The 18,436-nt window shown below is 40.9% G+C and overlaps 1 protein-coding gene across 1 annotated transcript in view; it reads right to left on the minus strand.

Annotated features, from left to right (window-relative positions):
• The window catches only part of LOC126397788 (trichohyalin), a 118,133-nt gene that overhangs the window by 17,480 nt on the left and 82,217 nt on the right, over window positions 1-18,436 (minus strand). The window contains exons 21-22 of the mRNA XM_050056745.1: window positions 15,163-15,247; window positions 12,201-12,312 (exon numbers count right to left, since the gene is read on the minus strand). Of these exons, the coding sequence (XP_049912702.1) occupies window positions 12,201-12,312; window positions 15,163-15,247 (197 nt within the window). The remainder of the gene's footprint in view (window positions 1-12,200; window positions 12,313-15,162; window positions 15,248-18,436) is intronic.

The following is an 18,436-nucleotide window of genomic DNA, read 5'->3' on the forward strand; positions in this document are numbered from 1 at the left end:
ACAATATTGTAAATAATATTGGTCAAGAAGAAGAAGAAGAAGAAGAAGAAGAAGAGAGTGATACTTCACAAATGAATAGAAAACCTGTGAAAGGGAGTTGTAAAGATGACAGTGACACATAATCAATTATCAAAGGAGCACTATACAATATTCAGAGCAAATCTATGATCCAAAAGTTGTCTGCACACAGCTCTCAACGTGGAGGAGGCCGAGCTGGTGGCTAGCAGCAGTGCTAGCAGTGCTAACAATGGCTGAAAACAAAGTGCTGACAGAGCCAACAGTGTTAACTGGGGAGGGAACCGGACAGTGGGCGCTGAGCTTCCACAAAGATGCATCCCGATATCAGCGGTAACCACCATAACGCTGTGCAGAACGGTGGCTATTAGCTAGCCGGTACACTCACAGGCCTCAAGTGCTCTAACATGCCCGCACGGCTGGACAGTTTACCACAACAAAGAAAAGAGAAGCTCGGATTACAACACACACACACACACAGGGACCTTGACTTCGTTCTCCGCTCAGGACGCCATTACTCCATTTTATCTTTACATAGCAAATACTGGTTTGCTGCTATATTAATGGTCTGAATATCGAATAGAGCTCCATTAAAATTGCATAACTTAATGAAGAATTACACTTTTAATTACACTCTGATTAAGAAAGGGCTTCATTTCAACAAATAAAGCAATGAAGAAAAACTGGAGCAACAATGACATTACATCAATCAGATCATTAAATTTTGAAGAGTAAACCGAGTCAGGGCGTCGATTGTAATTACATTGAACAACAATGGAGTAAATATTGTGGATCCCCTGTTGTTTGTGATTTCGCTCCTGTTTTGTATCATGCACAGACGCAGCTTTGTGTTGAGGAAGTTCTGTTGTGAACCAAAACCACACACTAATACTCCGATATTAATTATATACACAAAAATATCAAACCTTAGCATTCAAAAGCTCAAAACACAGCCACGCTCACAATGCATCTGCACACACCCTCAAATGCACACACACACCCTCACACACACGCACACACTGGCAGGATCTGTGCTGTAATGACAGTAATTACCTGTGGTCTCACATTAACATCTCCCTCCTGACTGTCTGACTGGCTCGGCTGGTGGAGGGATGTAAATCGCAGCACAAGTCTGATGTTGTGATTAGGACTAAATTACGCACCATCACTCTGTTTCCACCAGTGTCAAGGGAGGCAGTGAAAGGGTGTGTTAGGGAGAGGGGAAGAGGGAGGAGGACATTTAGAGAAAAAGCGACAAAGGAGGTGCGAATGCGAGCGGGGGGAGGAGTAAAGTAGCATACCTGCTTAACATTTAGATTGGTTTTGTTGCACAAATATTTTAGCAGATGATGGGGGCTAAAAGGGGCAACAAAATGCATTTGGGACACACTTATAACCAAGTTTGGCAATACCATTGGGCCTTTCAGGGGTATGCTAGAGAATATGAGTTGACTACCGCAGTGCTGGTGACGGATTTGGGATCTTTACAGCTGCTGCAACAGTATTTATCATTTTGATGGTTTATTCTATGAGAATAAGGCAGAGTTGTCCAGTCCACAGTCCACCCTTTCCACTGACAATAGATACAAGATGGACTTTGTGCAATCTTTTTCTGAACTTATACATCTGAATGAACTTTCACAACAAACCACAAAGTGTACCCGCAGACAGAAAAAAAAAGATTGCGGGGACTTAATGGCTTTTCCATCTTTCCTACTCTCCATAGAGCTGTGGACTAGTATCACATTGCACATTAGCTGTCCAGGACAGAAGTGCATTTTCACTAAAACAGACCAAGCTGTCCAAGGTCGTGGGATAAACATAATTCAAAGTTAACTTTTCTGGGTAAAGAGAGGAATACGGAGATGAGGGGAAAAGAAAAATTCAGAAACCGACAGCCTGGTTGTTGCTACCATCGCCATCAAACCGCCAGAGCTGAATACGAGCCATTACTCTGTTCCACTCAGCTCATCAGAGCACATCCTCTCATCAAATTAATGAACACATTTATTGTTAAACACGTTTTTATAAAACATTCATTCATTCTGTCTAATTAAAAGACCCAACAGGCCTGACATCACTTAAATATGCATACTTATCACTCACAGGGTCTGAATTAAAGATCTACAGGCGTGTGTGTGTCTGTGTGTGTACACTGTATGTGTGCATGTGCGTGTGCGGCGGCGGGAGAGAATGAGGTTTCCTAAGCAGGTCTTCTCACTCTAGGCTTAATGGTGATAATCATGGCGTGACCCAACATTAAGACCATGTGTGCGTGTGTTTGTGTGTGTCCCACTCTCCCTAATGGTGACGATGATGACATGTTCTCCATTAGACTAGTCAGTGGGCCACAGCAGATCTAGCATATTAATGATGCTGATGATGGCTTCTTTAATTACCTTCGTCTGCTGCTGCATGGCCTCACTCCTCTCCCCGAGTCCTTTCATCACAGACTCTCCTACGCATGCTGCTGGGTTGTTTATCAGTGGCTGCCATTACTGAAGTCCCCTATCTTGCATCGAGCCTGCATGAGCACAGCTACATTACCAGCCTTGGTAAAAAGTTTCTCACCCACTTCCCAGCTAGATGAAGTTCCCCATCTAGTAGATATCCCTTTGAAGGGGACCTGTTATGCTTTTCTTTATTGTCCGTCATATATAGCCTATATAATGTTACGAGGTCGGATGTTCATGCTCAACATGGAGAAAGTTTGAAATAATGAGGTAAACATATGTAGAAGTAATACCTGAGAACTAAAACCTCAGGCTTCAGACCGTTGTGAATATTCTGATTTAAACATGTTTTTCATATTTGGCCATAAGTGAATGTCAGATCATGACAGATTTCCTTATATGGCCATCTGCTCCAGGCCCTAGTGACACAGCTCAGGTAAGCATATTAGAATATCACAGGTTTCTTGATACATGGCAGGCTCGTCATTACGTGACAAAGCAGTGTTCTGAGTAAGTTATCAATAACTCACAGAAATGTCATGCAATAGTCCACCTTCCACTTTCTCTTCCCTTCTTTCTGTCTCTTAAACACGCACAACAAGCAGTTTTATTATCAGTGCTACATTATATAGCTTACAATGCTACATGTAGCTACATGCTAACAACAAGGAAGCGTAATCTGATGTTGTTAATTTCTCCTCAATTTCAGATCATATTCCTGCTGGAACATGTCAGCTTTAATTTAGAAGCTTTTATTAGTGATTTTTCACAGTAGAATCTTCTACCACACCAACCAATCAGAGTAGACTGGGCTTTTTTGGTGGGGGTGCTAAAATGGAGCGTTTATGACAGAGTGTAAATATAGGTGTTCCAGCACAGACAGTATGAGGAAAACAGTGGTTTTTGACCATTAAAGCAAGTAAACATGTTCTAGTAGAAACTCAAAAATACAAGTATGAACCTGAAAATAAGCATAATCTCACCATTACGTAAAAGTCACCCAATTTCAACTAAAACGCTTATCGAAGGCATACCTTAAGTAAACTGAAAACTGTTTTTGTTCCATTTTTTGTACAGGTACATACATAGTAAGTTAACACACCAAAATAAAAAGGTTTTTTGTCTTCACCTGAAAATTTTCTTGAAAACAAGATGATGCAGATAGCATGAAGCCTCACACAGTCCAAATTCAAAGTAAATAACATTATAACAGAAAATAAACATTTTACATGTTTTTCTCAAGCTTTGTCCAGATGCTTTTAAAAAAAGAGCAACAAATGCAGAAATGTCTATTTAGGAGCTTATTGAATATAAAAACACTTCAGAAGAACCTAAATTGAATAGACACTGTTTTTTCCCCATAAGACAACAGGAGAGCCATTTGTTTATCTTTACTTTAATGTCAGTCTATGGTGGTAGGAACCCGTTCAAAAGTGCACTGGAGGTGAGGACTGCCATTAACTACAAAACCAATCACTGGCTACTGATTGGCTCTGTGACAAAGGAAGTGAGGCAGGCCCTCCCTTTCAACACAGGCAATCGTTGGCTATTGTAGATGATAGCAAAAGCATGGAAAGCTGCTATTGGCTAAAATGAGGTGTCAATTAAAAGGTCAGAGTTTAGCCACCGTTTTGATATCCGATGAGTCAGCATATTTACATGTAAACAGAATTTTTTGCGTACAGAAAGAAAACAAATTTGAACATTTGAAATGAAGCAATGGCAGTTTTTGGATATCTATGGATGTAAAAATGTGTTTGGACTAAATATTTGGCTGAATTTAGATCGTCTGGACCTTTAGGAGTGTATAAGGACTGTTTAAGGACCGTTTTTGTTGGAATATTGTCAATCTGTGGTTTATGATAAGGCATAATAGGTAAGTTAGAGTGATAATTTGTTTGTTGTTTGTGTGCCAGAAGCATTTATTGAACCTGTTGTGATGGCTGTATCTTGAAATGGTCCACATTAATGGAGGAGCGTAGCTTTGTAACAATAGGTTGTATGATTAACCTCTTAAACACATCAAATACAGTTGTTTACATATCATAATCATCAGATAAAACCTTACGAGGATCAGCAGACGGGAAACTCTATATTACATCTGTAATCTTCTTAAGTTTGATTTCTTCTAGTTTTTTAAAAGGGGTTTTATAGAAAAATAACTACCAAAGTCAGGTATACAAAAAAAATATTGTTTTGGTTTTTGTATTAAATTCAGTCATCACGTTAGCACTTGTATTATTTCAAACAATACCCAACCTTAAAAGTGACTCAGCTGCATAGTGTAGGTCCACAGATTCTGCATTAGTTTGGGTAAGTTAGTTCTTGAGGTTGAAGTAGTGCAACAGGATAACTGGAGACAAGATGCAAATAGTGTCACACAGCTTCTCAGACTGCTATATTTGTTGGTGCGCTCCAACAATAGCAAAGCTATAAATGTGTCCTGGATGTGAGGGTTTCCCATTTGGCAGACCTTCGGATGTTTAGTCGTCCAGGTGACCAGCCTGCAACAGTGCTGAGCTGACAGCAGAATCACAAAAGAACAATTTTAGGTTTTTATTGTTGCTGCATTGTTTAGTGATGAGCTGATGCAGCAAGAGGCTGGAAAAACACTGCCAGCACTGTTGTTATTTTTTCAGCACCTTAATAAAATGCTGGAAAATAAAAAATAATGTATGCCGGCGGAGGGGAATTTATTTATAATTGGTTACTTTCTGCTACATGATTGATTTTCTAGGAAACAATTTCTGCACACACAAAAAATGTGGCGAGGCCAATCTGTTTTCAGAGCCACTCAGTTCACTTTACAGGACAGTGAAGCATGCTGGGTTAACAGCGAGCATCATACTATTCACTGGACAGAAGCGTTTATATTAGATTTTAACTTTTTACATTTAAGTACATTAAAACATTTTTATTTACACCTTAGACCTTAACCTTTCAACTGTTGCTGATTTAAATATTCCAACATTAATTATGCCATAGACGTATGTGTGCCAACCAACCCCAGTCTCCCTGACAATACACTGCTGTGGAAAATTGTCAAATTAAAAAGAAACATACTTTCATAGGTTTCCACTGTGACATTTTTAATCATATCAATTTAAACTGACAAGTCTTTATTCTTTGGGTTTACGGCTTAGAATGACTTTGAATAGGGTGATATTACACAGCTCTTCTGGAATCTATGAAGAGGATTTTAACAGAGTAAAACTCGCTGCTGAGGTGAGATGATTAGCGGTTAGCCTTGAGTAATTACAATAATAGCATTCTTACTTACTTTTAAAAAATTAAAAGCTGTTAGATGAGTGGTAGCTGCGATTTGTTAAGACTAATTTTCCCCTGGTTTTTACCAAGCTCCCTTGACCAAGGTCACAAACACACAGGCGTATAAAAGCAAGACATCTGAACTTTGACTAACATATGAACTGGCCTTGGTTTTTGCTAAATCGAACAAAGTAAATAGACATTTTGAGCACATGGAGAACAAAAGGTTTAGTAATCCAACATTTTTTAAACACTGTATCTATAAAGCTAAACTAAACATGACCTGAAAACAAGAATGAAATAACCTTTAAATACCTATGCGCCTATTCCAAATCACCATGCTTTACATACAGAAACAAAGACATATGGCCTTCTTTGGTATAGAAAAGTGGCTTGACAACCAAGAGGGACACAGAAAGTTATGGAGACACCAAGAGAGAAATAGCGGTTGGTGTCCGTCATATCCCTCAGATGAATTACGGCAGCCTAATGAGCTGTGTTTGAGGGTGATGGGACACAAGGACACGCATGCACACACACATTGAACAAACACGAAGGCCATTCCATGGTTAAACAGTCAGACAATTGGACCACTTCTCTTTATTCATCAGCTAAACAAATGAGCTTCATTTGTCTGTCCGTATTTCTCCATCATCAGACCTGCGTGTGTGTGTGTGTGTGTGTGTGTGTGTGTGTGTGTGTGTGTGTGAAAACTATGATCTGGCGCGAGTCATTTTAAGCTAATTAGGCCAGGCTTGAGGCCTCTATCAGGTATAATGAGTAAGATCAATGAACAGATAAGACCGTTCCAAAGACCAACTCTCTCCGGCATCACCAAAATGAAAATACTACACAACCATGTTTGCAAAGTTCACCCACACAGCCACATTTCACAAAGGCAAACACAGACACTTACAGGTGTCTGTATCAAAAATTATTAGATAACAGCGAGGTTTAGAACTACACAGTATATCGGAGCTCTTTGTCTTGCTCACTGATATTTAAAGAAGCATTTCACAACTGGAAAGGTGGTGTTGTGGTGTTTTCATATAACGATGTTGCGAGAGATGTTACGAGAGAAAACAGAGGAAACGGGACTGTGGAATTTGCTTTTGCTTAAGAGCTAGAAAACCTACAACTACCAGAATGCATTGTGCCGCACAGAACCAATAAACATTCCTGCCGGTGACATGATGTGAGCTTGGCCATGTTTTCCACAGGAAACAATATGCCGGCTAGCTGGTAACAAATGATCTCGTGTTACAGCTAAACAGTACACTAAAACAGTGGTTCCCAACTGGTGCAGCCACGGGGTCCACATTTCTCCTTAGTCATTAGTTCAAGGTCCACACAGTTTAATATATTCAGCATCATACTTGTGTTTGGCTAACTGTTGAGCTAGCAGGAAATGTTACTTCAAAATAAAATATTTGTGCGGGAAATTCACTACACTTCAAAATAAAGTGTGTTTTTTACAAACTTGACACGTTCACAAGTCGCTTGTGGTCCATTCAGAATGGACCCACGACCCACTTCTGAACCACGACCCACCAGTTGGGAACCACAGTGCTAAAAAAAATGTTTATGAAAACATTTTAGACAAGAAATAGGCAATGCAGTAACATAATCGTGGTTAATATTTAATCAGCAGTGCCTAATTTTACTGTTTGATCTCAGTTTTTTCACCCCAACCTTTGTTTTCAAAATACAGGAAATGGTATGGCGCGCACTTCCTGTTCACAATCTCCTTAGTTTCACAGTTTGATCTGAGTCTAGTCTGAGTTTGTCAGGGTGGGAAGGCAGGTCTCTCTGTCAATTTGCTTCTATACTCTGACAGGGAGTGACAGGTAAAATGCGAATGTACAATCTGTTGTTCGAGCTACAGCCCTAGAGCCAGCAAAAATCCGCTGGATGACACAGCGGATTGGAGCTGAGAGATGAGCAGATCTGGGCGATGATAAGTTGGAGGGAAGTTTAGAGTTCATTTATGTTGCCACATTGTTATGGTACAAAGCTGGTTGAAAATTGGCAAAGTATCCCTTGTATCGTAATTCATACTTTTGCAAAAAAGCTTGAACGGAGCACCAGGGACAGATACAGGGCTCACACAGAGCTGCAGGGACGCGCTACACACCTCCTGAAAAATGTGACTACGCGGCAGTGTGCATCTGGACTCGGCCGTAAGCAGCAACCAGGCTCGTCTCTGTAATCACTAGGAAGGCACCCCACCAACCAAGAATGATTAAAAGCTACTGTCTAATTGTATTTCTATAGGATGACATCAATAGTTGTAAAAAGTTTACGGGAATGAAAACATGCTCGTGAACTTTTTCTATCTGAAAACTTCTCTGCAAATTCTCATTAAAGCTGTTTAAAATCCTTTACTCCATGCTAAAAGGAGCTGAGGTAAACACACTAATGACTGTGATTGTGTGTGTGTGTGTGTGTGTGTGTGTGTGTGTGTGTGTGTGTGTGTGTGTGTGAGAGAGAGAGAGAGAGCGAGTGTGTGTGGCAGAGAGAGAGAGAGAGAGAGTGAGGAGGGAAAAGGAGAGGGGGGGATGGTCTGATCAGTCACATAAACACGCCTCATGTTTACCCCGATTCGTATTTGAACTGGACTCATGCAGAGGGGCAGGATCGAGTGATTTGTGTGTGCATGTGTGTGTGTGTATGTGTGTGTCTGTGCATGCTGAGCAGCATACATTCAAGCTCAAAATTGACTGGCAGATAACATGCACATCCCTTTCTTCATATCAGAAAAGAAACACTAAACAGACCCGGAGAACACAAACAAGACTTTGCATGTAACAAACACCACAAACACACACACATACACCAACTGTGCATACAGTACAAAGACATACATACGGAGAAAGACAGAGCTATCTGAGGTTCAGCTACTGTGCACCGAGGCAATTTGTAATATAGATTTCCTCTATAGGCCACTGTAGTGTACCATTTACCATTTCAAACCCTTTGATTTTTTTCACCAGCGGATAATTCATCTTCTGCTGGTCAATAACAGAGATTGGGACCTAATGAAGGAGTCACAGTCAGAACGGCCATCACACTGGTGTTTAAACACTGTTTGGAGTCAAATTCATTGAAAAGCTCATCTGTTGTTGAAATGATGGAAGACAGCATGAATGCAAAGGGGAAATGTGCGTAAGGGATTATGTATGAGTGTAGGAGTCAGCCAGAGAATACACTTACACAGAGACATACAGATGAGTACACACACTCCCAAACAGCTTACTACACATGCAGGAAAAAAAATAAACAAAAGTTTAAGATTTGTGAATTATTTAAAGACATAAATATGATGATTTAATCAGCTTTTAAAAGATGCAAAAATCTGGTGGTACGATACGCATCACGATACAAAGGTTACGATTCAATGTATTGCGATTTTTAAAAACACTAATATTAGGAAGACTGTCATTGCTAGCAGAGCCCTTTATGGCTCTGCCTGTCTGCTTCATGATCATAGTGACTACACGCTGCTGGCTGTTGTTACAGGTGCAGCATCTATTTGTGGTGTCAGTGTCAGGTATAGTTTGACAGTATGGCAAATATTCTTGTTAAATTTTTGCCAAAAGTGAAATGAGAAGATTGATACAACTTCCATGTTATATTATAACTGACTGGTAATATTAGACAGCCAGTTAGCTTAGCTGGCAGCAGGCGGAAACAGCTAGCCTGTCTACAGGTAACAGGACAAAAAAACTGTAGGGAATCACTGCGCCCAGTCAAGATATAATCTCACACAACCCCCAGAAAACTAAGACAGAACCAGACTAGGAGTTATAGTTGTTATGCTAAATGTAGCTAATCTGACACTGAGCACATACAGCATGAGACTGGTATCTCACTTAACTCTTGGCAAGAGGGGAAATAAGCTTGTTTACCAAAATATGAAACACTTTGTTTGAGGACAAGAAAACTTGCCATCAAACAAGAAAAATGGCTCAAGTATCACAATTGATTCATAAGTTCTAGTGAAGGACTGGGTGATATTTTAATATACTACTGCAATGGTATGATTTCATAATTGATTCATTAAAAAAAATGTGTTCTCCAATTTAATTATTCAAAGCAAGTTGCAATTAAAGCTAATATGTAAATGGGTTATTAAAGTTCTTGTCTTGCCTGAACAATTTTAACTGATGCAGTGGCTAACAGTGAAACAGAGTTCATTGCATTGTACATCAAGTTGATTATATTTGTAAGTCATGTTTTCCATATCAAAAACAAATATGCTCAAGAATATTTTGACTGTTTGCAACCATGTCAACAGTTTAACCAAAGATATTTCAGCCCAAGGAAACTGTTACTTCTAATTAGGGCAGAACAATTATGCCATTTTATTTGATCAAAATAGAGATCAGAATAATTTATCATGATTATTCATGATTTTAGGGACAAAATATTTTTATTGCACTTTCACATTTAAATAAAGAGCCCTGCTTTTACGTCCCACTTGTGCTACATTTCTGCCCATGTACATGTCTGCATCAAAATAAGACTTGAAATAAGGTTCTTTTTCACCTGAATTCAGTGCCTCTCCAAGAACCAAAATATAATAAAATATTTTATGATAGATATATTGGGCAAAATGGAACGTGACTGCATTGGTTATTTCAGTCCGTCTTTGGCAGCTTGATGGAAATGTAGACGTGCTGTACAGCTTGCTGGATGTCTGAGTTAACGCTGAACAAGAACAAGGATTCAGTGAGGTAATGTTAGCGATGTTCTTCTTCTTGGCCTTCATGCATTCATTGTACTGCAGATTGTGGTGTTCTTTTAGGTGCTTGAACAAATCTGTTGTGATGCTTTGCAGTGCGGACACAAGTCTCATGCACTCAAAATCCAAAATACTTCCAAGTGCAGACATTTGATTTGCGTTTTGCCGGTCTGCTCTCTGTTGTATATCACTCTTCTACTGTGGACTGCAGCTGCAACATTCAGGCAAGTTTTTCACAGGCTGCTGTTGCAGGGTGTGCACACAGTGACATGACAGCTGCCATGGGTTTTAGTTTAGGAAGCGCTTGATTTGATACGCAGCGGAGTTTTTTTATGAGCAGAGCACACATTTCAAACATTAAAATCGCAGTCGATCATATTCATTTGATTGTGGGCAGCCAAAATCACGGTCGAGATAAATATTTGATTAATTCTGCAGCCCTACTTCTAATACAAAAGGAACATATGATAATGCATACACTAGTAGCCATTGCTGTTTCTTGTTCATGCACGACTCTCACTTGACAGACCTGTGACTAACTCTGACATGTCCTGCAATATGTTTGATCAGAGATTGTACAACAGAGAAAAGAGGGCCAGTTGCACAGCAGAGGCAGAGATGAAAGGATTTTCAACAGCTGAGAAATAGATGAAGAACTCTTGGCGAGCACTGGCTTGGCTACTGACTGACCAATCAACTGGCCTAAGTCAGTGTCTTACTGGCCCTGGGCAATCGCTATTGTCAGACCCTGGTGCACTAATGTTAAGAGAAAAAAAGGAGAGCCATGCTATGCGGGCTGCATTATTCACAAGGACAGAGCGAAAAAAAAAAAAGAGTGAGGTGAGGAAGAGCGAGTGAAAGAGAAAGAAACAGAGAGAGGAAGACGACAGGGAAACACAAATGAAAGAAAAACAGAGACAGAACGAGAGAAAAATAAAGAAACGGAGGCAAAGAATGAAAGGAAACGAGTAACTTTAAGAAGAGTTTAAACAAAATGCAAAAATCAAGATCTGAGAGAGCACCACTGTGCACAGAAGCTTAAGACTGAATTCAAAGTTTGTCGAATCTAAATGAACATCAGTTCCCCCGTCCTGGCTTTACCCTTAATTATCCATTCTGCCTTTGTACGGCGGCGGCTCAGCTCTGACAACCGCTCTCCCCTGAGACAGCCCCCACCTCCTCCTCCACTCCTAGCCAGAACATTAGGGAATATCAGGGAATATTACACCCAGGAATTAACGCTCCAAATCACCTCGCCAGGTTTAGGTCCCGCATACACCCCTCCTTCCCTTGGACAAGATAATCCGGGCTCTAGCACCGGATATATGCCACTAATCATCAAAAAGGTAAGGGAGGGGTGTGGGGAGAGAGAAGAGGAGGGAAGGAGAGGTGAGGAAGACCTTGGGGGGCATGGAAGGAGAAGAGTAGAAACCCTAGCATGTGTGTAAGTATTCGTGTTTATGTAGTAAAGTCCACCTGGTTCACATATTTCTCTAAGAGTAAAAAGGTAAGGGTCACCAATAGAAAATCAATACCTGGCATGAGGATTAGATGATTACATGTAAATGATAAATTTGGTACAGCTTTTGTGAGTACAGACTGTATCTCAGTGGTTCCGATGACAAACACCTCACCTGCGCTGTGCTCCGAGCCAATTTAAACAAACACTCTGAATTATTTGCCGAGGCTATGTCACTCAGGTCTGGTGTGTATTTATTTACCTGGTCCTGTGCATCCCGTTTCTCTCGCTCTGCCTTGAGTTTGTGATCGACAGCCTGCTGAAGATTCCTCCTGAGCTCTGCCACCTCTGTCTCCAGCCTCGCAGCCATTGACCTACACACACAAACACACAATCAAACTTATCACTTAACTACGATAAAGTTAATTAATGAAAATTACTTAAATCACCACAATATCTCAGATGCATTTTTTAAAACTCATGTAAATATTTTTAATTGATATAACTATGACCAATCCAAATATATTTCATCCCAATATCAGGTTTCTTGAAAATCCAGATCAGTGGGAGTGTTTAACGCAGGCCCAGAAAGTGCAAGCGTGTGTGTGTGTTTGTGAGTGTGTGTGGCAGCCGAGCTAAGGGAATGTGAAGGGGATCAATATGAAGGGGTCTATTCCTGCCACGCAACTGTGCGTCTGTGTGTATGTGAGTCAGTTAGTGTCTGCGAGTGTGTGTGTACACGTGTGCGAGCGAGTTTGTGTGTGCCAGCTGCCCTGGCTACAGCGAGATCAATACGACAAATGATTACCATTTCCACAAACCTCCCTCCACAGCCTCGCTTTGGCCGCTCGGTGAGCCTCGACACCCCCACCAACTTTCTCCGCGCACACACACATACACACACACCAAAACAAACCACCCCCACTCTTGACCCACACCTCTTAAAGCAAATATAAAAACGGAGAATTACAAGTTTATGAATAGTAAAAAATACTTGGGCTTTGTAAAGCAAAAGTTTTGGGAGAGTGAACTGAAGTTAGTATATTATAGATTTTACAGTTAAAACAAGAATGACTACGCAGGGAGAGAACACAAAGTCAGCATCTGACTATTAGCTGTTATTGGCATTTGTGTTAAATTGTCACAGCTAAAAACTACCAAAAAAAATTAATGCAGAGTTTAATATCTAGCCCTCTCCCTGTATACATCATGTGTTATTTTTGCAGTTAATCATTTAGTCTATTAACTGTCAAAAACAATGACCTATTACAAGTTACTAGATTCTCCTTTTTTTCAAGGCTGCAACTATCATTTGTTTTTATTGTCAGTTAACCTGCCTGTTTTCTCGGTTTATTAATTAATCACAAAATTAATCACAAAACAGGATGAAGAAAACCACCAAATCACATCTGAGGAGCTCGGATGGCAGATTTTATGGAATTTTTACATTGAAAAAAAAAAAACTTAAATAATTAATCAAAATTGTTGTGATGATTCTACAAACCATTTCAGCTCAAATATTTTGATATTTTTGTGGCTTTTCAAAAAAAAAAATTCTAGACATTGAACTGTATTGTTGTCAAAAATGTCAATTTATCTTTACATATCATTTTTGAATATTTGAAACACTTTCAATACTCATTTTCTGCTGTGTCGACACACCAGGGTCAGCTGTGTTTTCTTGATCTCTCTCTCTTACTGTCAGTGTTTACTGCAGTCATTGTGTTGTTCCCTGCTGCAAACCAAGAAAAGAAAAGTTTTTGCTGTCATATTATATACCCTTATTACATGTATCTTTTAATAAAAAAATCAAATTGCAAGCCCTCAATGTCAATTTTTCCTCAAGGTATGCAAAATGGTATTGAATATCTATATTTTTCAAGGTGTTGTATCAAATTTAGAACTTCGAATATCCCGACAACACTGGTGGACAGTAGAAAGCTGACAGAAAATGAGGCGTTCAGGAACTGAGATCAAACTGAGGATATTGCAGTTTTATAGTCAAACTTATGTTCAACCCCTCGGCCATGACTACACCCCCAAAAAGCTAAAGTTTTTGTTTTAATAAAAAATCTTAAAATGATATGAGAAAGTCGATCTCAGCAGCTGTGAGGTCAAAGCTTCCCAATTTTAATCAATTATCTTTTCAAATGATTATTAAAAGATTTTGGTTCAACACAGATTCACTGACTAAATGTTTGAGCACTGAACTAAACGCTGGTACTGATAGATTAACTCAGTGGTAGTAAAAGCTGAAGCAGAAGCAGAACGGCCAAAACAAAAAGGAAAGAAAATGCCTGATAGATTGGTCCATGGAGAGAACACATGATAGGATGAACAGAGTGGGAGAGAGAAAGGAGAGAAGGAGAGGAGGCATCCTGCGGAGAAAGGAGGGGATTTCCCACAGCACAGATGGAAGCCATTAGTACGGTGTTGTTGCTTAAAAACCTTTCATGTCTTTGCAGTTATTAGATAATACTGGGTTAACAGTAAACAGCATGATTCTGCAAATGGATATAATATGCAGACGCAGCGATTGTTTTACCAGTCACTACCTAAAATTGGTTTAAATGTAATAAAATGCATTAATTCAGAATGTAACCTATAAAGCCTCCACGCCGGGGTTGAAAATTGTCGGTTGACGATGAAAATGTTCCATGGCTCGGCTTAACCGAGAAACTCCCTAAGACGGAGACTGTTGCAGTGAGGTCATGTCGAAGCCAAAGCCACAGCCCACAACTATGTGCGCACAAACAGACGCACACAAACACACACTCTACTGGGTGATACATGCTTGCTGATGTCATCACCGCAGCTCTGGTGACACACCGGGGTCAACCAGGGGTCTCGCCTCTGAACTCTGAACTCCACGACCTAACATCTGCTCGCCAACCGTGTCCCATCAATACACATTTTGATATTTCTGTTAAGATTACAGATATAAACGGATCAGGGATTTTCACTTGGGGTGTCCAAATGTTAAGACACAATCATTTCATGAATGATAGACCGAAAAAGTTAGGCATTTTGCTTCGTAGACTCTTAAACAATACGTATTTGGAGCTTAGGGCTGCTCTGTTCAACACATGTTCGCCTAAACAGCCTACTGTACGCCGCACGTAAAAAAAGCTAAATGTTTTTGATTACCGAGCTTACACAGGGGACGATGGGAAATGGGATAAGAGAGGAAGCTCCTCTCCCTCTCTCCCTCTTTCCCTTCTTACCTTATTTTCCCCTCTGCTAGCTTTCCCTCATTCAGGCACCCCTCCATCCGCCTCGCCTCCTCTGCACGGGCTGCCAACTCCTCCACTGAGCAGGAGAGAGAGAGAGAGAGAGAGGACAGGCAGAGGGAGAAAAGTGTGAGATAAAGAGCAACAGTTCACTTCAGAATCTGCTGGCTTGGATTCATTAGAGAGTGGGTCTAATTCAAATGGCCATATGACAGGGAAAAAAAGGACATTTTCCAATTGAGATATTATATGACAGACAGCTCTTAGAGGCAGGGTTAATTTTGTTTTCAGCGTATTTAAAGAAAGAAATAAGTCACATGAGCACAGATATACATGGCACTTCACATGCTCTGGCACACCAAGGTTAACAGATTGATTTACAAAACGTGCACACGCGAGGAGTGATTACTGATTCTCGTCAAGTTCAGCACGAGTGGGGGGAAAATATGAACTGCGAGCCACCTTCAAAGCAAAACGAACTCCACCACAGAAGAGGCGCTGAATGCCTTTCAGAGGCAGAGAAGGCAGAAGTGAAAGTGTGGCACTGCTCGCACTCAGACGAGGCAGCAGCCCTTTTGTTGGGAGACAAAAGGAGCGCTCCCCGACTCTGTCAATAGATGGCACTCTTTACCTTGAGCAGGCCACTTGAGCTCACACTCCTGACCGCATCCCTTCAATCACATTCCCTTTTCAGCCGTCTCCTCCGTCTACATGCAATAAAACCCCATTGTCCTACACTTAGTAGTTTAGCACATTGAGCGGATGCATAATAAACCACTAGTCAGGTTCCTTGGTTAGGTTTTGCTTTTGCAGGCCCTTTTCAGTTTGAATTTAAAATTTAGGATTTGCCCCCCCCTTCTCTCCTTTTTTTGTTCCGTGTGCTGTTTTGTGAGTCAATGTTTCTTCGTAGCTCTTAAAACCTTTTCACTAAATTCAGTATTCATTGAATATAACATAAACTGTCAGCCATCGGTGGCCAAGGCTAGTGAATATTGAGAAGGTGTGTGCGCTGAATATGTAGAGGTGTATGCGTTTCTGAGTATGTGTGTGTGTTGAATATTTACAAGACGGACCTTGACTTTGTGGGTGTGCATGTGTATTTGAGTGTGTGAAATAGAAACAGAGAAATGTTTAGTGTATTGCTGTAATGCTTTTAAGGCCACGCACCACTCTGTGATGGTAGTGGTGGGACAGACTGAATGGGGAGCGGAGGGGGGGGGCCTAAAACCAATACCAGAGAGGAGGAAACAGAGAAAAGAAAATCTACATTTAATAAAACTATGATTAATTTATGGTTTTGCGCAGCATCCAAACTGTTTAAACTGAAGCCCTAGGAAAATTGAAGCGGCAACTGGAATTGCTAAATATTTAATGATGCACAAACACTTTTATTTGCGTGTGTGTGTGTGCGTGCGCCCTACCTTGGCTATTTCACTGAGTCTCAAGGTGAAAGTTTGCTATGAATCTCAATAATCAATAAAAGCGGAGATGTGAAAACTTGAGATGGGGATCAAATTCGCATTCAAGGCATTAGTTTTGAGGTGACCTCGGTGACACCGTCCACCAGGGGAGGCCACAGAGAGAGCAATTAGCTGCAGAGACTGACCATTTACACAAACTATTTGCACCCAAACACACACACAAGGTACACACACAGCTGAAACACACAGGAAAAATTAAGTGAAAATCCTTTTCTATATCTTAAAATGTAGAGAAGTAGGAAGCAGGCATGCACCAGTTTACTTTAGACAAATAGATAAGCTGTGTGGTATATTTAGCTCAGTCTGATGACTAAATGCTGCCAACTTTTTCCACATTAAATGAGGATCTGCAGCAGATTGACAATCTCTCAACACTCGATTCGTCCTAATAGCTTCAGGTAGATCAGTGTCCATATTCTAGGGCCTGGTGTCTTTTACAACTGGCTTCATGAGTTAAGTTATGACATTAGTCCACAATCAAAGATCTTGGGTCTCTCCCTTTCTTGACCTTTTACACTGGTAACACAACTTAAGGTATGACATTAGTTTATAATCTAACTCCCTCTCGATCTCTACCTTTCAATGCCTTCATACGAGCTTCAAAGCCCATCATGCAGCATCATCTTATAATCACAGATCTGCGATCAGATTACCCCGCTCTCACAGCTAACCTTTAACATGAGAGGGACGAAAACCCGGCTAACCCTGAATCAGTGGTTGGGGCTAGGCTGGGCCCTGCCTGGCCCTCATAAAAGCTTCATAAGGCTTCATAGGGGCTTCCTTTGGCTTTGTTGGGGGATTCGTAGCGGGCTAAGGTGCTCCCGAGAGACGTCCCAAAGCCTCCCAAGACTCTCTCTCTCTCTTTCTGAAGTTTCATGGGCTTGCAACACTGCTTTTGGGTATAAGCCAAAAGGTGCAGGCGCACAGCCGCACACCGTCATGCACACAAATACACCACAAGAAGAAAAAAAAAAAATCGTATGCACACAACGGTGAACGCTCACAAAGACAAAGAGTAGCACACACACACATGGAGAATCTAAAAACTCACACACACATACACCCCAACACACTCCCCTCTTGCTCTCTCCTCTCCGCTTTATTTACAATCCTCTGGCAGCGGTACAAGGGCCCGGGGCTATAACACACGGCACCTAATGCTCAAACTGCCAGGTAATCTCATGTCTGACATCCCCCTTTGATAGAAACTGATCAATAGACTCTTGTAAAGGAGTCATTTTCTCTGATGTTTCTACCAACCACTTCTCTCTATCGCTATCTCTCTCCCCTTCTCTCTCTCCCATTTCCCCCCTTCTCTTTTATTAGCCATACATTTATAATTCATATTTCAGTGGGGCTGAGTTTGCTCTGAGACAAAGGGGGGCTTCTTTGTGTAATAAAGAACAATGGTGGTGAAATGATGGGGAGAAATGCCAGTGTTTGCTGCTGGTTCCGGTGAACAACAGTTTTGGGGATCGATAGAGTGTGAAATGGGATTATAGCTAGTAATAGAGGTGAATTGGAGGAGAGAGGCCTGTGCACGTGTGCGTCCAGGGATCCAGATTGGATAGCAGCACACACACACACACACGCACATGCACGCATTGCGCACACACACATGCGCGCAATAATGATTTCATCATCTTTAGGCAGATGCACATCAGCAGCGCAGAGGGGTGGTAATATCACATTTCTGTTTTTGTGGAAGTGTGGAAATATGGATATTGTGTTTTTGTTTATGCTGTTATTTCATTTGTTGTCACACAGCATCACATTTATTTCACATT

This window comes from Epinephelus moara, chromosome 11, assembly GCF_006386435.1.
Source record: "Epinephelus moara isolate mb chromosome 11, YSFRI_EMoa_1.0, whole genome shotgun sequence".
Taxonomy (NCBI): domain Eukaryota; kingdom Metazoa; phylum Chordata; class Actinopteri; order Perciformes; family Serranidae; genus Epinephelus; species Epinephelus moara.